Source organism: Mastomys coucha, unplaced genomic scaffold, assembly GCF_008632895.1.
Source record: "Mastomys coucha isolate ucsf_1 unplaced genomic scaffold, UCSF_Mcou_1 pScaffold10, whole genome shotgun sequence".
NCBI lineage: Eukaryota > Metazoa > Chordata > Mammalia > Rodentia > Muridae > Mastomys > Mastomys coucha.
This window is the reverse complement of record NW_022196892.1, coordinates 653,818-680,991: the sequence shown is the minus strand read 5'-3', so window position 1 is coordinate 680,991 and position 27,174 is coordinate 653,818. Positions and strand designations below refer to the sequence as shown.

The 27,174-nt window shown below is 47.4% G+C and overlaps 1 protein-coding gene across 5 annotated transcripts; it reads left to right on the top strand.

Annotated features, from left to right (window-relative positions):
* Window positions 1-4,006: 4,006 nt before the first annotated feature.
* On the top strand, window positions 4,007-26,061 carry Fam107a (family with sequence similarity 107 member A). Of its 5 annotated transcripts, XM_031344389.1 has the most exons (5): window positions 12,221-12,333; window positions 19,019-19,122; window positions 20,621-20,795; window positions 22,595-22,751; window positions 23,515-26,061. In XM_031344389.1, the coding sequence occupies exons 3-5, from the start codon at window positions 20,626-20,628 to the stop codon at window positions 23,620-23,622; spliced, it is 435 nt and encodes a 144-aa protein (XP_031200249.1). In that variant the 5' UTR covers window positions 12,221-12,333; window positions 19,019-19,122; window positions 20,621-20,625; the 3' UTR covers window positions 23,623-26,061. The 5 variants fall into 5 exon arrangements, with proteins under 5 accessions (XP_031200236.1, XP_031200243.1, XP_031200249.1 ...); XM_031344376.1 differs by lacking the exons at window positions 12,221-12,333; window positions 19,019-19,122 and adding an exon at window positions 4,007-4,384; XM_031344383.1 differs by lacking the exon at window positions 19,019-19,122 and having other exon boundaries at window positions 12,204-12,333.
* Window positions 26,062-27,174: the final 1,113 nt, after the last annotated feature.

Sequence of the window (27,174 nt, the reverse complement as noted above, 5' to 3'; positions counted from 1 at the left end):
ACCCAGGCCCAGGCCCAGACCCAGACCCAGGCCCAGACCCAGGCCCAGACCCAGGTCCAGGCCCAGATCCAGACCCAGGCCCAGATGTGTTCATGTGTACTGCTGGAGCCAAAGATTCAAGACCACAGTACAGAGGGCAGAACTACACCTCCTGGAGCAGACAGTGGGTATTGCCTGAGAAGGGGCTGTTTTATATCCCAGTCCAGAAGTGGTTATAAGTAAACACACACAAAAATTCACTGAGGTAGCACTCAAAATTCATTTCTCTGTGGGCATGTGCTGAACCTCAATATTTAGATATTTAAAACCAAACCAAATGCTGGGTGTAGTGGTACCCACCTTTAATCTCAGCACTCAGGAGCAGAAGCAGGTGGATCTCTGAGAGTTCTACATAGAGAGTTTCAAGCCAGCCAGGGCTCCATAGGCCAGCCATGTTTTAAAAGAGGAAAGGCAAGACAAAATAAAACCAAGTTTCCTAAGTGTCACTTTCTGTGGGACAAGTCTAAGGGGATGCCTTTTGGATGTCTGTCTGATAACTATGTCATTGTCATACTGAGACACTAGCCTTTAGGAGACAAAATGTGGCAGAGTGGAAAGGGGGGACTTGAGGGCACAGGACCATTGAGGTCACTAGCCACCAGCTCCTAAAGATTTTCAGCAATCAAGGCATGGAAAGGAGGCAGATGGTGGCCCCAGGAGGTACAGGAGGGACACAGATGTTCTCAGCTGAGGTAGAGCTGTGGTCAGCAGTCTTTGGGTATTTTACATGACAGGCTGTAGCTGGTCTTTGTTACTTTGTGGGTTCTTCTTTTCCCACCCTTTATTCCCCAGGTTTCACTCCCTAGCACTGGAAAGGAGAGAAACGAGGATGGAGAGGAAAGAGAAAGGGGGTAGGGATCCCTGAATCTAATTTCTTTTCTTTTGTTTCTTCTTTGACCTAGGATACTAACAAACTGCAACCAACCTCCCTAAATGACCACATAAACAACCACCCTGCCTCTCAGGATCCCTAGCATTTATATACCCTCTGGAAAAATTCCCAGAATTCCAAATGTTACATAATCTCAGAAAACATCTGCAGCTGGCAAAACCAGGCTTCTACTAGAGCACAAGACAAATCATGGTCAGATGCTGCAGACAGTCCAAAGCAGCCCCCCGCCCCCCCCACACCTGGGATTAAGCAAAACCTCATTCTTACATTTCTGTAGTTTTAAAAGAAACCAGTATTCCAACATTCTCAAAAATGTCACTACACCTGGCAAAAGCAGTGCCCCTGAGGATTGTGGGTGGAGCTGGCACCTGCCAGTCTGTCAGTGGTTTATGGCTGCATGAATTAATCGGCCCAGTCCTGGCAGAAGGCTGTGAGTTACAGGACTGCATCAGCAAAGACCCAGGTGGCTTTTCTGAGCTACCTTGCTTTGCCAGTACCTGGGAGTGAAGAGCCCACTTGTCTACCAAGCCCACTCAGCAGAGGGGCACCCCCCCACCCCCGCCCAGCCCTGGCCACCTCGCTCCATGGGGCACTGGTTAGCCTTATTCCTGATGGGCTTTCCACTTTAAAAGCCTGGCAGGTGTGCCAAGGGCGTCTGGGAGCTGCACTCTTTGTAATGCTAAGGCTGTGTGTGAGACCCAGTCAGTCTGCTTGCCAGATCTGTGTGGGGAGACACAGGAGAAGAGTTTGTGAGTCCTTCTAACTCTCTGGAGTAGGTCCTTTTTCTATGTCCCAGAATTTCCTTCCATGGATGACGTTACTTGTGCCCTCAATCCCTTTGTGAAGGCAAACAAAAAGAAGCCTGACCAGTCCCCAAACACTGTCCCCCTTCTCGGTCTTCTTTGGTGGCAATGCTCAAAACGGGAAGCCTCTAGGGACTCCAGTGCCACACCGGGAGCAGGCAGCTTTCCTTGATTTGTCTGTGGAACTACACAGTAACTAAAAACTGTGAAGGTCACAGGCAAGAAGAGCCTAGGGGACACAACAACACAGCAGACTATGTGATATCCTGGAACAGAGAAGTGCATTCAATAAGAATTACCGAAGTAAGAATAAAGGATGAATCAGTTAACAAGAGTATAACAAACTGGCTCATTTGTTTCAAGAAACCTACTATGGCACATGCATACATCTTGCATACATTTGATTACACTTATTTATTTACTTATTTATTTGTAGGAGGGTATGCATGCCATAGCATGTTTGTAGAGATGATACAGCAACTGGTAGGAGTCATGTGGGTCCCAGTGATTGAACTCAGGTCCTCAAGCTTGGCTTCAAGTTCCTTTGCCTGCTGAATCATCTTGCCTGCCTTACATACATTATGATGCTAAGGACAGGGACACTGAGTGTAGAATACAAGAAACTCTTTGTACTGTCTTAACTTCTAAATGTGAAGGGTCCCCCTATACTCTGCAAAAGCTTATGTGTCCAAAGCTTTGTCCCAGTGGTCATAACAGTCCGTGTGAGGCTTTGGGGAGGTGGTTGGGTCACGACGACTCACTTCACTGGTTGGACTGGTTTATTGATGAAGTCATAATTTGGTGGCATTACTGGAATGGAAGGTGGAAAATGTGGATCAAGTGGCAATCCTCCCTACTTTCAATTGTTTGCCTTGGGTTAGCAAAAGAAAGCTAACTCAAGCTTCTTGTTGTTGTTGACGAAGCACTGGGAAATGACTCAGAGTAAGAGCAGTTGTTAATCTTGCAGGGAACCTGTGTTCAGTTCCCACCACTCACATTGGTCTATAACTCCAAGGGACCTGACCTCCACAAGCACTCACACACATGAAAGAAAATATGTCATGTAAACACACACACACATTCAAAACGTTACAGTGATTTCCCCAGGGAAGACTTTCACCCTTGCCATTCAGTCCTCTCTGTGGCCAAAGCCTCAGAGATTTTGGGGGGAATGAGGAGACACACATGTGCCGTGGTTGCGGTGGTCACGTGTGGATGTCAGAGGACAACTTGCATAAGTTGGTTATCTCCTTCCACGGAAGGAATTCCTGAGATCAATCTTATGTAGTTTGACTTGGGGGCAAGCATTGTTACCAGCTGATCTATCCTCGGAGATGTCTCCTTGAATTTGGAGCTCACTGAGTCAATTAGACTCACTGGCCAGCCTGACCCACAAATCTGTCTCCACTTCCCTGGCACTGGGACTACAAATGTATGTCACTATACTCAGCTTTATATGGGTTCTGGGAATCCAAACTCAGGTCTGCTTATGTGGCAAGTACTCCTCTGTAGAATCAGAATGCTAAGAGACCCAACTTCATTAAGAGTGAATGAACCAGATCACATGTTCTTGTTTTAGATACAGAGCAGCCCAGTGCTGGCAGAGTGGGTAACCAATGCTGTGGACATCTCAAATATTCCACAACTGCATGGTGGATTTCTCCCCATCCACCTTCAGACTCTTCCATTGGTCTTCTTCTCTGGCTGTTTAAGAGATACCACAAAGCCAGAGAAATCAGTTTGGTCTTGAGAAGTCCTACTGACTTTTCCCTACCCCAGCAATGTCCCAGCCTCACAGTACCACTCAAATCTTTGTGGTGTGTTTTTTTTTTTTTTTACTTGCTTGTGTTCTGAGACACCTCTCATGTAGCACAAACTGGCCTCAAACTAGCTATGTAGCTTGGGAAGACCTTGAACTCTTGATCCTCCTAACTCCAGTTCTTAAGTTCTAGGGTAACAGGTGTGTACCACAATCCCGGGTTTTATGTGATGCTGGGTCTTGAACCCAGGGCTTCACGCAAGCACTCTACCAAGTGAGCAACACCCTCAGATCGCAAGTCACCTATAAAAGTACCTGCGCATAGCGTCTGCTTCGAACCTGCCAGGTTCTAAGCACTTCCTCTTACACCTGCCGAGCCTCACCCCTGTAACCCTGTGAGCTATGGATCTCTGTGCATCTCAGATGAGGACCCTGGGCTTCTCCAGCTCAGCCGGGAACAGATCCCAGAAATAACGCTTCCTAATCCCATACCTGCTTGCAGCTTTCACAGAGGCCAGTGGCCAAGAACTGGGCGAAGTAGGCAGAAGGCCAGGCTGGCAGCGCTCTGTGTGATGCTGCACGAGTATCCGGACACCCGCCCGCTTCCCGGGGCACAGAGATTGCCTGTGCCCCTTGGCCCTCCCACACCACCGCACACCCGACGCAGATCTGGGAAGCAGACTGGATCTCACGCACAGCCCACGGTAACCAGATCCCCTACGGGTGGAGCAGTCGGGCGCGTCACTATCTCCGAGTGAGACGCTGCTCAAGCCTCAGTCCAGGCTCCGCCGTGGGGATACACAGCGCAGGGCATGGCGCAGAAGCTGGGCGAGTGGGCCAATGCGCCCGCCGAGGCCACCGGGCTGTACCGAGCGGTGCTGCTCAGGTCAGGTAAGTGGGAACTACACCACCACCCTCTGCAGATAGCAGCCCCCCTGGTCCTTCCTTCCTTGGCGCTAGGTTTCTTCTTCCCATCATTTCACAGCTTCGACGTTTTTTTCATCACTTCTTACTCTGTCCTTCCGTTTCTTCTTTCTCCTTTTTTATCCATGCCCTCTTTCTGAGTGTGGAAACACATGCGCGGGCACAAATGCAAACTTCTGCTAACATTACGTGTCCTGCCTGCAGAGGTCCCGCGAGGTCCCTATAAGGGCTTGTGCCAGGCAGGGTCCCCAGTCCAAGATCTTTCAGCAAGCATCGAGGGTAGTAGGTAGGTTTGAGAGCAAAGTGGGAAGTCCGGCAGAGGATCGGGGGAGGAAAAGCCATGAGCCTTGCCCACCACCGACCAGGGAGCCCTGGTTGTGCCATGGGTGGTTGCCCATGATGAGGGAACAGCGTGCTCCAGGCAGTTCAGAAAACGCTTGTTTACTGTGGACGTGCAACAACTGGGAAGGAAACACGCGGCGGGCTTTTGAATTTTGTGGATGACAAGTGTTCATCTCTAATTTTTTGTTTGCTTATGCGCGGATAAGCACTGTATTTTCTACTAGGGATACTTCAGAAGTCTTTTATTCAAATACTAAAATAAACGAATATATAGTCAGCATAAAAATAATTTGGAAAAACATCTGGATATAGACGAATAGAAGGAGAAAATGCCTTCGATGAAGGCTTAGGGTCTTTCTTTCCTTCAAGAACTAAATTCCTACTGGTCGGGGATCAGGGAAGGTGAAAATTGCCCTCCTGGGGAAGTGATTCGGAAGTGACAAGGGACTTGGCCCTTTTGTCTTTTGCCTTGGTCTCAGCTAGTGGTTAGCCCACAGGCTATGAAGACAGAAGTGCTAAGTAAGGCGGCTGGGTCTGCAATGCATTTTGCTGTGGTGGTGCCTGCCTGGGTCCCCAGGGTGCCTAGAGCTCAGTTGCGGAGCCCCGCCCCTGCCGCGAAAGTTAACGCCCACCAAGTTAGTAAGTGGTTTGAACAGGGATTGCCTTAAGCCCCCAGACAATACCTGGCCAAGGTTTCAGAACTAACAGCGCTTTCTTGGAGGAGAAGGTCTAACCCAATACGCACGGAGCCTGCAACCCCCAATCAAAGAATCAGATTTCAAAAGTTCACTTAAAGCTGGCAGCAAGATCTCTAAAAGGAGGAAGGCCTTGAGCTTTCTCTAGCTGGAACTGCTATTGTGAGCTGTCATTCTCAGCTTACAGCAGACAAGTCAGAGCTACAGAGGTCAGAGGCTGGTCCATCTCGCCCCCCTCCCGCCCCACAAAGAGACAAAGGCCTCCTTGAGGATTAGGAACACTCAGTAGAAACAGCAAACGTCATCTAGTTCCACCTTCACAATGCTAACAGATCCCCTAAATATCCTCTCCATTTAGTAAATAGATAGCCCCAGAGAGCTGCAGCAGCAGCCCATGGTCTTTAGCAAGAATCGTTCTACCCATCTCAGAGGTAGAAAACACTTTCAGACTCAGGGCTACTTCTCCAAAGTCAGCCTGTCTCCCTAGAACAGAAATAATGGCAATGACCCTGGCCGTCTGTTGCTGTCATTGTCTTCATAAAGCTCTACCCCTGTCATCTGGTCATCCCAGTTTACTCCTGTACTCATCCTGATCATTATTGGCCTCTACTGCGCACTCTGTCTTATGAGGGACACAGGATGTGTTGATAGGCAGAGCAGGCATGACCTCCTCTGAGGATGTAAGCCCATACCCACTCCTGTTGGGAAATGAGGAAACTGGAACTCAAATAGTAGAATGATTTGTCTAAGACAACACAATTAGGGGTGATGATGAAATTCAAATCTACAGCCATGAACTCAGGAATCACTTCTCCCACTGTCCAACACAAGGAAAAACAGGAGAACAGGAGTGAGGTAGCCTTTCGATGTCCCTAAGAGAGTATAGTATGCAATGGGAGAGAGCAACCGTATCCTTGGATAGCAGCCTTGAACCTCACCCAAGTAAGAGTATACTACTAGAAAAACACAGAGGAGTATAGTGCCACTCGGAGGATCATTGCAAGCCCAAGGCCAGTGTGGGCTACTTAGTGACTTCCAGGACAGCCCATGTGACAAAGCAAGACCCTGTTTCCAACAAAAACAACCATAACAGCCATGCACGCATCCACAGCTATTTGGAGAACTTGAGAAGAAAAAGGGACAGAACTTACCCCATAATCCTATGCTAGTCACACTAGTAGCTACAACTAGCTACTAGTCACACCTGAAAATACTGGTTTCTTGTTTCCCCATGCATAGTTAACCTGTTCATTTGCTTCATAATGAATTTGCAACCTTTCACTAGAATGGAAACTTTAATGCTGTTGCATGTGACATTAAGATAATGGCTGCCACTTCGGGAGGTGGCCCAACTCTGGGCCAGAGGTTTCCATGCCCTATACCCTCTGTTCATCAGAACAATTGCCCCATTTTAGAGATAAGGAGGGCAGGTTGAAAGTCACCTAGCTGTTCAGCCATGGATCCAGGGCTGGAGTCTGGGTTGACACCAGATACTCATAGTTCTTCCTGACTGGAAGAACTCACTCTGTGATATAACTCTGCTCACTCGTATCTGGAAAGCTATTTATCTTCCCTTCATAAGTGTCTCCCTGGCATGTGTTACTTCCACCCTAGGGAGAAAGGCTTCTTTCTCTCTTGCAGTGTAAATAGCAGGGTACTTCCCCAGGTGGCTGTATTTTTTGTTAGCCACCAGGGGGCGGAAAACCTCCAGTCCACTACTACTACCAAGGAGCGTTACATGAAAAAAAAACCAACAACAACAACAAAAAAAAACAAAATAAACAAATGAACAAAAATCTGGACCCTGGGGCAATTTGAACCTCATATATTGCAAATAGTTTCAAACATAAAATTGGTGCAGTTGTACTAAATAATTCCATTGCTTCTCTGAGATTGAGATTCAAATTCTTCTAGGAGTACTGTTCTCTACCACCCAGGACTGCAGCCATGGGCATTCTGAAAGTATATGGCTTACTGTGATCTTCTCATCATACCCATAAGCAGAGACAGAGACAAAGAGGGAGAGAGACAGAGAGGGAGAGGGAGAGAGGGGGGGAGAGGGAGAGAGATGAAAGAGAAGAGAAGAGAAAAGAAGAGAAGAGAAGAGAAGAGAAGAGAAGAGAAGAGAAGAGAAGAGAAGAGAAGAGAAGAGAAGAGAAGAGAAGAGAAGAGGAGGGAAGAGGAGGGAAGAGGAGGGAAGAGGAGGGAAGAGGAGGGAAGAGAGGAGCATGAGAATATGTCCTGGTTTGTCTCACAGCAAGAACACTAAAATAAGAGTAAGATCATTCTTAGAGACCAAATTCACTATGCCAATGGCAGCAGTTTCAGAGCCAGCTTTCAGAAAAAAAGGACACTTGGTTCTTGCTGCCCTGCCCCACTTCCTGTGTTCAACGCTTGAAAATCCCTCCCTCCCTCCCTCACCCCCCCCCCATGTTTCCCTTGGAAAGGCAACTCTTCACCAATCTACAATCTCTCTGCAGGCCCCATGGCAAGCTCTACTGCCAGCGAACTCCTTCCCCTGCCCCAAAGTCCTTTCAGCAAGAATACACTCAGAGGGGCCAGAGAGGCGGCCAGTTTGATCCGGGGACTGTTTTGTGGGCTTCTTTGGAGATTGAAACTCCAAAACACAGGGTCAAGGAAGAAGTTTCGAGTTGCTGTGGAAACTTCTCTGATGTTTGCGGGCCCATCTGAATTGCTTTTGACACTACTGGACTGAAGTAAACTAAGCTGAAAAGAAAGAAAAGCTGTTTAGAAGAGTTTCCCTGCACTACAGCAGGAAATGCCTTGCACCCAACTATGCCTTCCCGGGTCTTCAGGACCCTTTCCTCTCATACTTCCCAGAGCCAGGGGTGAGTGTGGCAGGGAGGAGTGGCAGTTTCCTTCAGTGCCCCCAGCCCACTATGGGGCTGAGTGAGACTTCTGCCCATCAGCTTCTAAGGTTCTTCGTTTCTGAGAAGAAAGGCAGCTGGCAGAGGGCAGAACCCTGAAGATTTCTGGAACACTCTCCAGATGGGTTCATTGCTCAGGTCTCTTTATTCTTCCATATTACTAATGAACATAGGATTTCCAGCTGACTTTCAAGACAGGTGCTGGAAGAGGTGGGTCCCCCATGCTTTGTGTCCTTTCTGCTTTCCTATGCAAACAAAAGCAATATATAGATGGGTTTGCTCACTATTAAGCCACAAACATTACAGAATAGTAACAAAAGAACAGGGGCTTATAATTTTATTATATCAAAGAGTAGTTCTCAAAGGTTAATACCAAGGGTTCCTGAGAGCAGTATGCAAAATCCCTATTCCTGGGCCAGGCGAGGGTAAATCACTTATGCAGCATGCCCAAGGTCCTGCTTTTGAGCCGCAGAAACACAGACAGACACACACACACACACACACACACACACACACACACACACTTCCCTGTCTAGGCCCCCACCAAAAGTCCTGATATGGTAATCTATGAGCATAAGCCGATACTTCGGTTTTTCACACTCCAGTAATGCCTAGCTATGGCAGTTGAGATTTATTCTCCTAGAACTGACCACTGCTGACAGATTTGTTTACATAGAAATAGGTTCTCTATGTGTGCATTTAAGAAGGGATAGGGAGGGGGTCACCCTATACGTTTTTCCTACAATGTAGAGGACATCCTTTACAGGCTGACATACCGATTGGCTGCACTCCATGTAAGGTGCCGCAGTCTCTCCTGTGGACAGTGGTGTCTCTGGCTGCCCATCTCCTGTGCAGTGTCATGAGCGCTCACACAGGACAGGAAGAGCTGCAGCAAGCTCTTGGTGCCCATCCTTTGGATATCTTCAGGTCAGCTGTAGCTTTTGAGCACTGCTCCCATTGCTTCTAAGACCATGACAAGACTGAAACGTTTACCACATGGAGTCCAAGGGTGTGATACAGGGATAAAATGGACCCAAAGTCACCCCCTCCCAGAGACCTGCTTCCTCCCTTCTGATAGCCCATTCAGTTGTGACCCCACCAATACATTGATCTCTTGCTGAAGGTAAGGCCATCATGACTAGTTGTCAATAGCACATCTGGAGCCTAAAACTTCAGCACTGAGCCTTTGTGGGGAACACCTCAGGTCTAATCCATAGCAAGCATCTATGTACTGGGACAGAAGTCAGGATAAGAATAAGGTAAGGCCCCTGATGTTGAGCTGCCAGCCTAGTGGGTGAGCCTGTGGAGCAACAGAGTTATGGCTGTACAGAGAAAACAACACCTCGCCTTGCCTTCAGGTTTCTTGCCTAACTGTCCTGGGCCTGCTACCAGGACTTTCTAGAACAGGAGTGGACAGAAGGAATAGTGCCATGGCCAGTATGGGGACTCTTGGGGCCACCCCCTCTACAATGGTCTGGGATGTGGGCTTCTGTCTTTTCTTTACATTAGTAGAAGCTCTCAGAGTCCCTACTTAGGGCCTTTAGATCCTGAGCTGTCAGAAGGCACCAAGGTCAGTTCTGATGGGCCACCAAAACCCCCTAAAACATGCCCAATTCCTTCTCTGTACAATAAAATGAAGGAAGCAGGCATAGCAATAGTGGTTTGACAAGTCTTTGATTTTGATTTTTAAATGAGATTCCATATGGCCCAGGCTGGCCTCAAACTGGCTATGGAGCTGAGGATGGTCTTGAACTGCTGATCGTCTTGGATTACAGGTATGAACCACCACACCCAGTTTTATGCAATGTTGGAGATAGACCCCAAGGCTTCCTGTATGCTAGGCAAGCGTTCTACAGCTGAGATACACCCCCGGCCCTTACAAGACTTCTATCGTCCTATTCAGTCGGGAGAGTTGAGTAAAATGGAGCAGCCAGGGTGGGAAGCTGGGGGAGGCCACCATTCCAGGAATTTCCAGAAAGGCAGACTTCGGAGCAATAGACACAGAGGACTACACATTGCTCCTAGAATACTGTCTCATGCCCGAGAATGTGCAACTCTAAGTTTCTTTGGCTTCAGAGTAGTCTACTCCAAATACCCTCCTGAGTCTCCCTGTCCCAGGCCCTGCCACCACTTCCCCCCTTCCCTATGGCAGCTCTGCTGGTCCTTCCCTACCATCCCCAGCTCATTCACACACCAGGACACTAGCTGTGCTCACCCTAAAAATCTGTCCCACAGAAGCAATGACCAATTCCTTGTGAGTCAGCCTCGGCTGTGCCCACTCTTCCCAGGCTTCCAGTCTCTGCCCTTCCCTCACTCAGTCTTTCTACAGCCATACATCGCTGGTTGATATTTTCTTGTATGTATCTTTATCTACTGTCACACACACACATGCACACACACACGCACATACACGCACATGCACGTGCGTGCGCACACACACACACACACACAGAATGTGGATTCCCTGAGGACTGGGGTACTATCTGTCTCCTTCCCATTATATGCCCACTTAGATCATACCAGGAATTATATATATATATAATTATATATATATGTTTGTGTATGTATATATATATATACATATATATATATATGTGTGTGTATATATATATATATATATTAGATGTTGACCAAGTGAACAGATTCTATGGCCAAAAAGAACCCAAAACTGTATGTAGACTGTGTCTGCTTACCTGTGACATGCATCCTGGGTTGGGCCTTATCGCTCTTGGCCAACCAAAGTTCCATGAGAAAGTAAACTGGAGTACAGGACTAGTCTCACTGGCAGGTGCTTGTTTCCTCAGTGGGGGGACAGAGGATAATGCCAAAAACCAGAATAGGCCCAATGCTCAAGTGGAAACTAGCTCAGAGGTGCAGAGAAGGCCTTTGATCTACGAGCCTCTAGATTGTCTTTGGGGTTTTGCCTACATCCTCAGCTTTTATTTGCACAAATTCTCATTGTGGCCAGGCACAAGCATGCTTGTGGAGGCCCTGTCTCAACACATGACAGTTCTCTGCATTAGTGACAGGCTGCTGCATTAGTGAACACCATCTCATTGAGGTCACACAGAGCCACACTGTTACCCTCAGCTGACAGACAGGAAAGCCAAAGTGCAGAAAGGATTGGGATCAGAAGAGGGTGGTCTGGGTGCAAATTCTATCTGCTGTCCTTTTCCTGGGCTACACCCTGCTGGTTCTTCTGTGAAGTTCCAGGTATGAAGTTAATTATGTGAAGTTAGTTAGTTAGTTTGTTTGTTTGCTTGAGACTGGGTTTCTCTGTGTAGTCCTAGCTGCCCTGGAGCTCACTCTATAGACCAGGCTGGCCTTGAACACAGAGATCCACCTGCTTTTGCCTCCCAAATGCTGGGATTAAAATGTGTGCCACCGCTGCCCTGCATGCCCACATGCCCAACACATTTGTAGACGACCCCTTCATTTCACAATGTTTCTTACACCTATGCCTGGAGGATTGCCAAGAACTGACTCAAGGTATAGTTCCCTCCCTGCTAGTATCTACCAGCCAAGTTCTAAAGAATCCCTCACTGCAACAGGAAGCACGGTCCTCCCACTCCCTTTGGGGAAGTGCTAGAATCCCCTCCCATACAAACAAGGGAAATTCCTCCACAGAAGTCAGGAGCCGCCTTGTTCAGAACAAAGATTGGCATGATTCTTATGCCTGATCAATCTGACAAAACATGTATTTATTTGTGCCTCTCAATCAGGGTGGCTTGGACATGGTGTTCTGAGTCTCGGACATGGCCACTCACCAAGTGAAATAACGGTTTCTATAGCAACAGTTCTTTTTTATTGATATCAGAATAAATGGGAATGCAAAACTGCCTCCCATCTTGGGGGTTTAAGGCCCGCCCTTTGGGGGCGGCTGCCTCAGCCATCTGGGACCTGCTTAGCACTCCCTAAGTCTGAGACCTGCAGAAGAGCTAACAGCCCCGGGGCACTGCAGAGGAGCTCATAGCCCAGGACCTGTGGAGAAGTAAGACTCTGATCTATTCTGCTTCACATGCTGTTAGACTGAGTGTGTTCTAGGAGAAGGTGGAGGGAAAGAGAATGACCGAGGAGCATCAGAGAAAGCTGTCTCAGCAACTGAACCCTTCAAAATTTAGGGACTGAGACCCTGCCTCACTGAGGTGAGATGATGCAGGGATATAAAGTGGGGGTGGGGGATAAGGGGTTAAGTAGACTCTCAGTTACAGCTCTGCAGTCTGGTTGATCTTTTGCTTGTAAATACTGAGAGGAATTTAACACCCGCTATAGCCTCTCTTAAATCCATTATCATACAGTAGGGGTATGTAGGGTCAGCAAGGAGGGTTCACTTAATAGTGAACAGATAGACAAAATCAACAGATAGTCCAGGTTCTGTATGCAATGAGAAAAGCCCAGAACTCGGGTTTGGGCACCAGAGAGAGCTCAGTACAGGTTCTGGCTCCCTCCTACACCAGCTGTAAAATCTAGAGAAATCAGATGACTTCTCTGAGGTTTGTTCCTAAGAAGGGGTTGCCCACCTTCTCAGTTTATTGCGAGTTCTGTGAGTCGGGGGATTAGACTGGTAGTGCAGGCTATGGGTAATTCCCACCTTGCTGATGGACTTGGCTTCATCATGTGGTACACAGCCAGTCTAGGACTAGAGAAATCAGGCACTAGAGAGAGGATTGCCTGTCACTAGGAAGCTGCTGTAAGTGGGATGGTCTCTAAATTTGAGACAGTTCCTACACAGGTTTCTGGGCAGCTTGGATCCTGATGGCTTTCTTAGTGTGATGTGTGGTAACTCCTGCTGTGATTCCCCACCCCTACCCCCCAGCCAACTGCCACGTGGCATCAGATCACAAGGGCAGCAGTATGGTAGTATGCTCATGCTGGTTCCTGCCCAACAAACAGCATGGCATAATCCCCAACCTTGCTAAGGACCCTATATGCCTCACCCTTCAAACCCAACCCTTCTTCTTGCTGCTTAAACACCTCCAGGGGACCAAGACGAGGAGTTGAGGAAGCTAGTCTGGAGTAGTCCGGTGCCCTCTTGCCCAAATGGACAGGTAGCTCCAAGACAAAGAAGAAGGTCGGCCTGAGTCTGCAGGGAGTCCTAGAGATGTTGCCAAGCATGTTCTTAGGTTACTGGCCAGTGAGCTACAAATACAAACCACCCGCAGGGAGGGAAGGACAAGCAGGACATGTGACAGCCAGCTTGTCATTTTTCTGAATGTTTCTCCTTCACTGTTGCCAGTGCTTCTCAAAAGCCTCCCTTCTGGGCCTGCTGATGCTAAACCAGAAAGGTTTGGGGGCACAGGGGGGGTTGAAGTCTGGCCACAGGCCCGAAAGGGAAGGCTGCTTCAAGCAGCAGGGCAGTATTTGCATTTCTCACTGGCTGGTTCTCTGGCCTTCATGTTCTCAGCCCTCAAAGGGGATCAACCGCCTCTTCCATAGATAGGGCTTCTTGAATACACAGGGAGAACAAAGGGCTGTAAATTGGTTCTATTGAGTCAAAAACAAGCCATTCCTGGGGGACAATTTGTGGTGGAAAGAGTACGAGGTTTGGAGTCCAGTGATCCCGGCTTTGCTAAGTACTCAACATTGACCTTAGCTTACTTAATAAGCTCTGATTTCCTCAACTGTAAAATGAGTTGCCTTCATTTCATAGTTCCCATGCTCACTGTAAACCAGGCAGGATGGGAGGCTTACAGTTTGCCTGCATGGGGCTTACTCAGCAAGGAAGCATGCAGACTACAGTGTGCACAACACATCATCTCACCTTCTAATGGTCTTAGGGTGGTGGAGGTTGCCATGCGTCCACTGGCCAGAGGCTGAGAGAGCGTGAGCTACTTGCCGGAGGTCACACAAGCTATGATTATGTGCTACATTTGTTCCTTTTGCTTTACCCACTGGACACTTTACTGGACCCAGTGTCATTTGTTGTGACTGATGATGCATCAGAAACATGGTAACGACATTGAAAATAGCGGGAATGCAGTCAGAAGGAACATGAAGACCATAGGCAAATCTAAGGATTCAGCCCAGTTGGTCACCTACCTAGCATGCATAAAGGCCTGAGATTGACCACTGATGCCTCAAAGATGGGACATGTGGCTATACCTATACTGTTAGCCCTTGGGAGGTGGGAGAAGGGCAATCAAGAGTTCAAGGTCATCCATCCTTGGCTATGTAGCAAGTTTGAAGCCAACCTGGGATAGGTGAAACCCTGTCAAAAAGGGGTGGGGGAGGTGAAGGGACCTTGGGCAGTTGCCAGGGTCCCACAGCTGTTCTCAGGATAAACTTGACCCTGTAGCAAGAGGATCGTTCTCCTCTGGGTCTCTCCTCACTGCCCAGGAAGGGACCAGAGATAGGTCCAACCAGCATCAACTGTTCCAATCAGGCAGGCTATGCACACCCATAATCAGACTCAGTCTTTAGGAAGGGGCTGTGTGGGACCTTTTGGATCACCGGGAGAACCTGGGGAAAATGAGACTGTCTTCCTTACTCTTATCCTCGAGACCCTCTGGCCCTCTTAGAGACATGCAGGCCACTCATTTAGCCAACACTTCCTGGCCCCAGAGCTCCATGCCCAATAGGAGTTCCTCAGTCTTCAAATACCATAATTCTCCAGAGGAGGATATCTGGGTTAAAGACCTAAGAAATAAGCCCTCAACCAGACCTGCTTGTGACTGGCCAGTCACAGCCAGCTAGAGTTACTGAGCCAGAGCAAAGAGGCTTGAATACTTCCCACCCCACCCTTCTTCCTGCTTTATGAAGACTACTGAATCACCCAGGAGTTTTCAAATCTCTCAAAGACTGTACCCCTAAGCCAATTAAATTGGAATTCTTAAGGTAGGATTCGATACCTCCAAGGACCCTGACATGTAGCCAAGGTTAGTATCTAATGACTTAACTAACTTCTCCTGTTTTAAGGAAAACAAGAGACTAGGATCAGGATGTATTTAACAGCAACATCAGCTAACGAGGTGGCCACACTGCAATTCTAGGCCACTTTTCACAGTTTAATCAACGGGGGTTGAGGCCTGAGCGTGCAACTCACAAGCTACATTGCTGTCTGTGGCAGCCTTGGGAACCAGCACAAAACATTCAACTTAGAGCTAGTCATTTGTCAAGAGCCTTGTAAGCATTGTCCGACTCCAGAACAGAAACCTTCAATGGTGTGGGCAAGCATCATCAGACTCCAGTACACAAACCTTCAGTGGTGTGGGCAAGCATCATCAGACTTTTGTAGAGAAATCTTCAATCATGTGGCAAGCATCATTAGACTCCTGTACAGAAATCTTCAATGGTATGAAGACAGAGCTAAAATCCAAATCCAAGTGTGAATGTCAAATACTTCTCAGTCTCCCTTAAGGCAATTAGAAGCCATGTAACTCCTCTTTTACCAGCCAGCTTGTTTTCTTTCAGCACTGCTCTTTCTGATGCTCAATTTGTTACCTCATCATGACTACACCCTCACCGGTGTTAGGTTGCTCAGAACCCCAGCAGCTCTGGGAGTAACCCCAGATTTCTACCTCAGGAGCCCTGCCTGACCCCAGGATAATCCAGTGCTTTTTTTTTTTCTGCTTTGAAGTTATGCAGTACCTGGTCAAATGCCAAGATTAGAGATTAGAGGGTTCCTAGGCAACCAGGGCTGCCACCTGCAGGGAAGCAAGTTGTGACCACACAGCTCCAAATCCTCCCTTGAACAGTATCTTCATGACAGGACATACTCAAGGATCTGCCTACAGAAGCCTCATCTAACATAGGAAAAGGCTAGAAGGCTCACTTTGCAGTTCCTAAACCCTGAGAACTTTCATAAGCCCTGTACACACACACACACACACACACACACACTGGAGTTCAGCACTCAGAAAGGCAGCAGTTTCTCCAGCTCCTGCTGCCCTCTCAGAGACTCCTGCCTCGTCATACATCATAGATTTAATTTAAAAAGAGTGAAGGGTCCAGAGAGATCCTTAAGCCAGGGCTGGCCATTGACGGACCTGATGTGTAGGTGACCCATGTACAGGGCCCAGGACAAAATAGGGAATTCCTCTCCAACGTGTATGAGATATGTCAAGACAATAGCAACAGAAGGTTTAAACCAGACAAGACTTGTATTCCCAGAGTCACCCTGGAAATCACAACTTCCTGAGGGGGTGGCCTGGGGGTGAAGGAAGTCAGCTGGGCCAATCTGAGGTTTCTCTGGAATGTAACAGAAGACTGACAGGCAAACAGAAGCAGCATACTGTAAGCGAAGGAAATAAAAATTCCTAAGGCCTGCTGACTATTTTCCCCTATATGGCATGACCTTTTAGAAATCCAATCTGCCTCTCCCTTTCCCGGACCTGAAGCCAACTGTCCACCCTCACTGTGAACACCCCTCCACCAGAGCTTGCCACTCTGGGCACAGTGTGCCTTTGTGTTCCCAGAACAGACCCAGTTTGTTTAAGGTGCGGGAGCCAGACAGCTGTTCCCTAGGCCTAGAGCAGTCTCTTTTCACTCTCAATGCCCAGATATTGAGCCCCACTCCTCAGAGAGGCCCTCCCCAGCACCTGACTGAACTTGGTCCTTTAAACAGGTATGTCTGAGCCCTTTGTAATCTTTAGGGCAGGGCTCCCCACTTGCTCAGCCCTCCTCTGTGTACCTAGTGCTACCACAGTACCTGGCAAATGACAGAAAAATAAGCATCTGCAAAATGCATGGCGTACATTATCATACACTTTCTCAACGGTCATTCCTATTATGTAGTGGCTCTTAATTCTGTGCATTTATTCTGGCCATCCAACTGAATCTCTCTCCTACTGTTTCACTGGATAGATAGGTATGTCTTTTAAAAATATTATTGTTAAATAATTATAATTCTATATTTTAATATTATTTTTATATGACTCCCCCAAAGTTATGTAATTTGTTTCTGTTTGCTGTCTTAGCATGTTGGCAATATACAATGAGCTCATCTAAAGATGGTGTGGCTGATGAGAAGTACCCTGCACTGGGGGGCTTGGGGCCCAAAAGAGGTGAGGGCACAGTCAATAGCCAGACAGCCAAGGAGATATTGAAGTGTGGTGTGTTGGCAGCTTGGACAAGATGGGAGCTGAGGACATGGGAAGTCTACAGAGAATTTGTTTAAAGATCAGAGAACTCAGTAATGAGTAGATACCAAACAGAGATCTTAAGGATACAGTTTCCATCAAGGCATTCTGATATATTGGCTGCTAGGAGACATAACCCCATCAACTAGAAATCTGTGCTCTCTTGATGGGCAGAAAGGGAGATGGTAGGTTAGTTTCTAACGTTCCCATTTACTAGAGGTCTGGGGACATAGCTCAACTGGTAGAGTGCTTGTCCAGGATGCATGAAGCCCTGGGTTTGATTCCAAGTACTGATTAAAACCAGGTACAGTATCATAGGCCTGGATCAGTGGATAATAAGTTCAAGGTCACGCTCAGCTATAGAGCAATGTTGAGGTCGGGTCTAGGTTATATGAGATTCTAATACAAAAGTAAATAAATAACCAGGGTGCCTCCTCACAATCATTTTCCTAAGAACCAAAAAATTTAGATATCACCTGAAAAAAAACCACCTCATGAAAAAGATAGAGAGAAAGCAAATTATTACAATCCTCATTTCCAAAGTGCTTCTGAGAATGCACAGGACGAGCTAGATGGGGTTCCGGTGTGAGAGGGGAAATGGATACCAGCTCTCATCCCTAATCAAAAGGCCAGCTTCAATTGACAGCTGCTTGCAAAAGAAAAATTAGTATTGCCCAGTGGGATCTCCTGGGTATATGAAGTGACTTAAGGGAGGCCCCAGACCAACAGTACATGGCCAACTGAAGGTTGAGCAAAGCAAAATGAGTGGAACTTCTACAGTTTTTGTCTCATTGATTGCTCTCTCTCTCTCTCTCTCTCTCTCTCTCTCTCTCTCTCTCTCTCTCTCTCTCTCTGTGTGTGTGTGTGTGTGTGTGTGTGTGTGTCCATCTGTCTGTCTGTCTGTGTGTCTGTGTGTCTCTGTGTGTCTCTGTGTGTGTGTGTGTCACTGGTCTTTGGCTCCTGTTTTGTGGTTTCCGATTCTGTATTTTTATGGGTTTTGATATGTGTGTATGCATATCTGTGAGTGTATATGATTTGGTTGAGTTCTTTGTTTTTTAATTTGCCCATTTGTGTTTTAAAGAGATAGAGAAAGAGGTATGGAGGTGGGTGGATGGGAAGGTGGGGAGAAGAAGGGGGAGGGAAACTATGAACAAAATATATGGAAAAATGTTTTCAATTTTTACAAAAAGAAGCAGATAATCTCATACTTTGCCTGGCTACCACCAAAATACCTTTGAATGATTAATAATTTTCCACTGTTGGTATTGGAGGTTGAGGCACAAGAACTATGAATTTATTATAGTTGTTTTCAACTATATAAGAAGTTCAAGGCCCACCTAAGCTGAGAGACAGAGAATGTGGAATCTCAGTGTGCAAGGTAGGGACATGCTACCTCCACTGTCACATGGAATCCAACTTAGGCCTCTGGTTCCCCAAGATCAAAACCTCAAAAGTTTGAGGTATGGGTTTTGATTTGTATGTATGTATGTCTGTGAGTGTATATGATTTGATCACCAATTACTTATCACAGATTACCAAACAACATTATTGAGTGCTCGCTACCTATGATACCAGATACTGTCTATGTTCACCCCACAGAAAAGGCTCAACCCTACCAGCCAAGCCAGCTGACGTGCAGTGCTTAGTCCTGCTAGCTCTACAGAGGTGTACGGGGTTAGCACCAGCCAAGACATCACAGAAAGGTCTGTGTCAGAAAAGGGGTTAGGGTGCTTCTGAAAGCCCGGCCTAGGAGGGAGGCAGAATCTGCCCCTAACTGTAATTACTCTAAACGGCTAATCGTTAATGGCTAACAGCCGGACAGCTGTCCCCTGTGACTTGTTTTTATAGAACTCTCCTCTTCTCTCTCCTCCCCTCTGCTCCCCTCCCCACTTTCCTTTCCTCTCCTCTCCTCCCCTTCTCTCCTGTCCTCTTCCCTCCCTCTAAAGCATTTCAAATATCAGGAGCTGTCTGTGGCAGAGAAGCCTTTCTGCCTAATCTAAAGTACACTGACAAATATCCAGGTACTTGGTAGAAGTGGGACACACGAGTGTGACAGACAAGAAGACAGCAGTCATCTGTTACAGGGACAGAGCAGCATTTCACATACTACTCTCTGGTGTGGAGAATAGGGAACCTCGTGTCTCTGCCACAACATTGGCACTATGGCTAAGGAGTTGGACAATAAGAGATGATGTTTTCTTTTATCATAGCATTTATCCAAATTGTCTTTAACTGCTACAGATTGCGCATGCGCACACACACACACACACACACACACACACCTTTTCCTTTTCTTATGCAAGTTTATTGAAAAGCAGAAACTCACCATGCGGTGTGGCGGCGGCACACGCCTTTAATCCCAGCACTTGGGAGGCAGAGGCAGGCGGATTTCTGAGTTAGGCCAGCCTGGTCTACAGAGTGAGTACCAGGACAGCCAGGGCTACACAGAGAAACCCTGTCTTGAAAAAGAAAAAAAAAGAAAAGCAGAAACTCAAACCTTTTGCTGTTGGGATTTTTTTTTTCTTCTGTCAGCATCTTGTCTTAGTAAGGATCACTGTTGCTGTGATGAAACACCATAACCAAAGCAGCTCGGGGAGGGTAAGTTTTAATTGCCTGACATTCCACGTCAGGAGTTATCATTAAAGGAAATCAGAACAAGAACTCAAACAAAGCTGGAACCTGGAGGCAGGAGCCAGTGCAGAGGCCACGGAGAGGTGTGGCATGCTGGCTTACTCTTCATGGCTTGCTCACAGGATTCTTTCTTAGAGCAAGCTCTCAAGACCACCAGACCAGGGGTGGCACTACCCACAATGGGCTAAGACCTTTCACATGAGCACTAATTAAGAAAGTGTCCTACAGCCCTGCCGCCAGCTTGTTCTTATGGAGGCATTTTCTTCAATCGAGGTCCCCCTCTTAGATGACTCTAGCTGCTTATGTCATGTTGATACAAAACTATCAAGCACAGCCAGTGACTATATAGTTATATGCACTTTGTGTGTGTGTGTGTGTGTGTGTGTGTGTGTGTGTGTGTGTGTGTGAAGGTACACATGGGTGCATAGCTACATGGAGGTCAGAGGTCATCTTTGGATGCCATTCCTCAAGCACTCTCTTGCCACTGTGTCAAGCACTGTGGGACAGGATCTCCCACTGGGGTCAGCTGGGATGTGGGATGTGAAGTAACATTACTTCCCATCACTACAGCCTCCATGTACTCAGAGATCCAGAGGGAGCGGGCTGACATCGAGGGACTCATGGCCCGGCCAGAGTACAGAGAGTGGAATTCAGAGCTCATCAAACCCAAGAAGTTGCTGAACCCTGTGAAGGCTTCTCGAAGCCATCAGGAGCTGCACCGTGAGCTGCTCATGAACCACAAAAGGTAGGATGGCACCCAGCTGACTGGTCCAGCAATATCCTGCAGAGGCCTGCTGGACTTAGCAAAATCCTTCTTGGGAAGACCGGCCTAGCCATTGCCTGGAGCCCCCAACAGGGTCACCAGAAGAAAGTGTGTGAAGCCGAAAGCCCTATCCACTCTCTGTGAGCTTAGACGCCACATAGATTTACTAAATACCTATTGTGTGCGGGGCACCATGCCCAAACCTAAGATACAAAAAATGGAGACCCAGCTTCTGCCCTCCCCAGGGGAAATGAAAGTTGCTGAGGATTTACACGAATGTGGGACTCCGGAGGGGCTACTGGGCTAGGGGGACTATCTATACGACTTCATGGAAGAGACGATATCTGGAAGGCCTAAAGCAGGGGCAAGAGTCAACCCTGGTGGGAGACGGGTCACGTTGGCAGAGAAATCTAGAGAACACATAGATATTGTAGAGGTTTCAGGTAGTGATGGCTTTTCCTTCACCATGCCCTCTACTGGGGGGGAGCATGGCAGTAAAACAGAAGAGTCAAGGGGTAAACTGGGCTATGGCATGTCTGTGATCACCAGTCACAGGATGTCAAGTGTAGGAGAGGGTGGCTGAGGATCCCTTGTGAGGATCCTGATCCCCTGACTTGGCCGAAGCTGGTGGTAGCTTCATGGCGCCCTCTGCCGGCTAGTTGTTGAATTGGACCTGGACATGATTTCCATTCTAAGTCATGCAACAGATACCCCCTTGCACATGGAGCTGTTTGTGGGTTTGTTTTCTATTAATATTATAACATTATCGTGTTCTCACTTGTTTTTGCGATAGTCATTTATTTTAGTATCAAAAGTACCGCCACGGGGCTGGAGAGATGGCTCAGCGGTTAAGAGCAGTGACTGCTCTCTCGAAGGTAATGAGTTCAAATCCCAGCAACCACATGGTGGCTCACAACTATCCGTAAAGAGATCTGACACCCTCTTCTGGCGTTTCTGAAGACAGCTACAGTGTACTTACATATAATAATAAAGAAATCTTTGGGCCAGAGCGAGCGGGGCCAGAGTGAGTGTGGTCAGATCAAGCAAGCAGAGGTCCTGAATTCAATTCCCAGCAACCACATGATGACTCATAACCATCTGTACAGCTACAGTGTACTCATATACATAAAATAAATAAATCTTTTTTTTTAAAAAAAAGTACCACTATGATGAAAAACAGCTTCAGGCAAACTGAAATATTTGCAGTATAAATAAATTATATTAAAAATTACATATACAGTATAAAATATTCATATATTTGTTTACTTTAGTCTACAAGGAAAGGGCAAGCAAAATGAGTGGGATAATATGCAAATGATAAAATGTGAATGCTAGAAACATTTTAAAGGTCATTACATGTGACTGATAATCAAGGAAACATGAAAACCAGGCATTGTTTTTTGTCTCCTAGACTTAAAAAAGTTGGCTTGTAAAATGGGGATAAATAGATATCTTTGTAAGGAAATTAATTCCCATGAGATTTTAAGAGAGTGAAGGCCAGCATTTCCATCATCAGAAGCTCTAGTAAAAATATCCAGCAACCATGTGATACCTGGTCTCCCCAGCCTGGTCTGAAATTCTCACTCACCTGCTGTACCTGCATCTGCCTGCCCTGCTGTGTTGTGGAAGTGCGGAGCCTCTTTGCCTGGGCATGGGGCAGAGAAAGCGCCCCCTTTCGGTGTTTCCCAAACAGCTCTAAGAGATAATGCAGGGATTGGTGGCACCAGAAAAGTCAGGCCCAGACTAGGAAAGAGTATCCTAACTGTTCCCCTTACCCTCAGGGGCCTGGGTGTGGACAGCAAGCCTGAGCTGCAGCGGGTCCTGGAGCACCGTCGCAGGAATCAGCTGATAAAAAAGAAGGAGGAGGAGCTAGAGGCCAAGCGGATGCAGTGCCCCTTCAAGCAGGAGCTGCTGAGACGGCAGCAGAGACTGAACCAGGTGGGTAGGAGGCATCCAGCTTCCGTCCGAGCCTCCTCCAAGAGGAAGGTCAGCATGGGATCAAGAATCTACCTCTGCCCTACTGTGTGACTCCACTCCAGTGGCATCACTTCTCTGACCCTCTGCTTTCCTATAAGGTTCTATATCCTGGAAGGTAGATCTGCTGATCATCCCTGCCCTCAGAGCAGGTGGCATTTCTATTTCATAGGTGGGAGGGTCTGAGACCAGAGGAAGAAAGTGATTTGAACCAAGGAGAATCCTCTTCTTACAGTCCTCATGTTGGTAAACAGAGAGTTCTGGGTTCTTGTGTCCTGGGAGGTCTGGCTGGGGACATGGATAGTGGCAGAGATGAGGTACATTAAGGGATAGGAAAACACTCTCCAGAATGGATATGGGCTACAAAGCTGGAACAGGCCCGAGCTCAAAACCCAAGGCTGCAATCCTTAAGAGGTCATTTGCACATCACCTCCTCCCCCATATTCAGAGATGGAGATATTTCCTCTTGGGTACTGTTTTAGTAATGTTTTCTAAAGTGAGGGTAGATTTTTTGTTGTTGTTGTTCATGTTAATCTTTATGACTCTCTTTCAAGTGTCTACCCTCCTGATACACATCCCAACTTTAGGATGGTTTATAAAACCTACCCCAGGCTTTCCTCATAGATAGGACCCTTGGTCCAGCACCATGGCTTTTGAGAATAGGAAGCCCACCCCGCCACCCTCAACCAACCCTGCCAAATTCATTCCTTGTGTTTCTCTGCTCCAGCTGGAAAACCCACCACAGAGAGATGAGGACCACCCCCCTGAGTTCATCAAAGTCCGAGAAAACCTGCGCAGAATCACCACACTGACCAGCGAAGAGAGAGCGCTGTAGAGTTCCCTCCATTCAGCTCCTGCCACTCACTCTGGCCCAGTCCTCCTCCAGCTTGTCTGAACCTGAGGACCCTAGCCCACAATGATGCCAGCAAGGCGCACCTGAAAGGCCAGCTATCCCTGGGAAGCTGGAGACCCACACACACTCCCCACAGGAAAGTCTCTGGACTTTTCTTTCTGAGCAGTTAGACTTCCTGCATTAGAGAGGAAGCCACTGCAAGGAAAGACCTCCAGAGGTGCCATCCTTGATACGGCTCACTGAGATTTCCCTAGCAGAAGTGAGGAAGGGGGCCAGGGGTCCCTCCATTCTGCCTCCGTTGCCCAATAAGGCCTATTTCTTGGAGCAGCTCAGCTCCTAAAGTTGGGAACAGCTCAACTCTGGCTTAACCTGAGGCCAAAGACACCTGTTTTAGAAATCCCAGAGCAAGCAAAGAAGGTACCAGATTTTGTAGCAAGGAAGGGCATGGGAGGCCACAGCAGGCTGTGGCCAGGTCGGAAGAGTCCCAAGCAAAGCAATTTTAGGCCTTTCCAGCTTGCCTCGTAGTTTGGCTTTTATTTCTCCTCCCCACTGCCCTCCCTAAATTACTAACCACACCTCACCACAGAGCTCCAGCTTCCAGCACATTCTAGACAGCACACTGCCAAGTTTACTGTATATACAAATCAGAGAGTCCTGTGAACAGTCCCTGGAACCTATTTATCTAACACACTCCTAGAGGTAGTCCAGGATGTGGGTTTGAACATATAGCTAAGCTGAAGCACCCAAGAGTGGGTATATTAGAAATATCCAACTTTCTTAGCTCCCTGGCTTGGAGGTTCCCAGTGCCTCCTCTGAAGCCCCCCAAATTCTTCGTTCACTATCCATAGTGGTCCCAACACACACACACACACACACACACACACACATACACACACACACACTTGCACACATGCACAGGAACCCTTGGCCTGGTCATGGAATTGTAACTGCCAATCTTTATTTCTTACTGGTATAAAAACTCTAGCTTAAATTCTAGCCAAAAAGAAGAGGGAAAGAACCTTAGCTTGCTACAAGGTTTTGGAAAGCAACTATACAATGATTTCCTCTAGAAAGATATATATGGTAATTTGAAGACCCCACTGCCATGGTAATGGAATGGACTCTTAGGTCAATATTGCCAGCACTGTCACCTGAGACCCTGACCTTCCCCCCCCCCCAGTCTGGGTCTTCCCCATCCATTCTTCTTCCTCCAAAGCCCCTTCCTCCGTGACACCCGAATACTTGAATCTTTTGCTCCTATGCCATTTTTTAAGATCTAGAAAGTAAGCCAGGCCTGAATCCTTTCCCCTGAAGAGTGAAATCCATGACTCGGCTTTTAAGTCCTTTGAAGGTCAGAACAGCACTGCCAAACAAGCAGAGGTTCTCCCTCTCCAGACGGCAGATTTCCCTGCTGGGGCGCCAGTGGCTCTGCCTCCAGGAAATGATGGTGTGGTGGCCAGCAGGGTCTGAGGTGAATGGAGATTCTGTCTCTTCCTTATGGATGGTGCCTGCACAGATGTGTAACACCCTGTAACACCCACCGTGTGTGTGTGTGTGTGTGTGTGTGTGTGTGTGTGTGTTTTCTAACTCTAAAGCTCTAAAGCAGTGCTTCTCAACTTTCCTAATGCTGCAACCACTTAATACAGTTTCTCATGTGGTAACCCCCTCAACCATAAATTATTTTCATTGCTTTTTCATAACTAATTTTACAACTACTAAATATCATAATGTAAATATCTGATATGTAGGATTTCTGATGTGTGACCCCCACCCCCATGAAAGGGTCACAACCCACAGGTTGAGAAATGTTGGTTTAAATACAGTGAACCTATCTTAAGCATCTGTTGGGGAGGTTTTATGCTGAAGATGTGTGTTTCCTAAATAGAGGGCTGGGGGTTGTCACCTTACAGGTACATGTGCTGTTCTGACATGTAATGAAGAGCAGGACAGGGCATCTGGGATAGAGTAGGACCACCCAGGGGACTTATCAGTCCCCAGAGAAATGGCAAGTCATGGAAAGACCTCAAGGCAGGTCATCCAGGGGCACCATAGTAGCTACCTTGATTCTCTGTTAATCCCAATTCCATCTCTCTCGCTGCCTCCCACCAGAGACTGTAAACCTAGATTCTTATCCTCCCAGCTTCCTCTGCAGGTTTGGGTGAGCATGTGACCAGGTATGGCCAATGAAATTGAAGTAGAAGTCTGCAGGAGCTACTAGAAAAGCCCATGCCTTTTCTGAGAGCCTCACTTTGCCTCTCCCTTCTTGATTGAGGATGCAATGCCTGGACCATTAGCAACCATGTTTTACCTGAGGAAAAGGCCAAAAGATCCATAAACTCTGTGATTGTCTGACCAAGCAAGTGCCAACAGCTCTCCCTCTCCAAAATCCTTGTAAATAAAAATAAACTCCTGTTTGGTAAAGCCATTGTAAGTCTGTTTCTTACCTTTCCCAACGGACACAAAAGGCCTGCCTTGCCTGCCTGTCCAGAAATCCCTGTAAGTGATGCTAAAGAGTTGAATCGCTGTTTCCCAACAGAAACCTGTGGGGGCAGGTTCCTTACTTCAGGGTCTTCACCCTCTGATGTTATCTACCTGACTCCAGCCTGTGAACTGGAACTCATCACTGATCCAGGCTCCAGGATGCATGCCATGTGTTGCAGGAAAGATGCTGCCTTTCCCTGGATCGCTGCTGAGGCTTCATCCCCGTTGCTGCCTTTACCCATGCACCTCCTTCACGAAGCTGCCCAGATTGTTCTGTTACAGTTTTAAGTAGATCTTGCCATACTTCATAGAGCCTTCTGCTGGCTCACAGAGGAGTCCTTCAAGCAATGTGGAAGGTTCTATGTGTCTAGCACCGTCTCTACCCTGACTTCCACTCTGATAGCCTGACCAAGCCCGCTCAGTCAATAGGTTCTCCAGCACAGGAGCGAGGATTGAAAAGAAAGAGACAATTAGACAATACTGCAGCATGACCTCAGTTAATTCTGAGACTGAAGGCAGGTTTATTTTTTTCCCAATCTGCTTTTATACTATTTTAATTACATGCAAGTAATAAGGGCAAGCAGTACAATATAGTCAAGGAACAAGCAAGACAATAAGCAAAGTCCCATGATCGCTCCCATGATCGTGATTGCTGTTTCTAAGGACTTACCAGGATGACCAAAATATCTGAACCTACTTCCCTGTCCAAGCCCAAAATCAGATTCTTGACTGAAGCCTATTTCTTTGTTCTACCCTAAAATTAGACTCCTGCCTGAGCTTCTTCCTTGTCATGGTCCAATATCAGATTCCTGCCTGAAGTCCATTTTCTTGACTTTGGCCAATGTCAGATTCCTTCCAAGCAGACTCAGAAGCTCCCCTCAACAGCCAACCTGGCTAGCTCCACTGCTCCACTTGACTGACCAGGAATAGGCTTTCGTCGGGAGCCATCTAGCACACACCTCCATCCTCTTCAAGGTCTCACTGCCCCCTCACACACACACACACACACACACACACACACACACACACACACACACACACACTTTCAGTAAG

Excerpts from the sequence above, each read along its gene's own strand:
- Fam107a (XM_031344376.1), top strand. The coding sequence starts at position 4,306 with ATGGCGCAGAAGCTGGGCGAGTGGGCCAATGCGCCCGCCGAGGCCACC. Across the intron at positions 4,385-20,620 it reads AGCGGTGCTGCTCAGGTCAG|CCTCCATGTACTCAGAGATC; the intron begins GTAAGTGGGAAC and ends CCATCACTACAG. Across the intron at positions 20,796-22,594 it reads CTGCTCATGAACCACAAAAG|GGGCCTGGGTGTGGACAGCA; the intron begins GTAGGATGGCAC and ends CCTTACCCTCAG.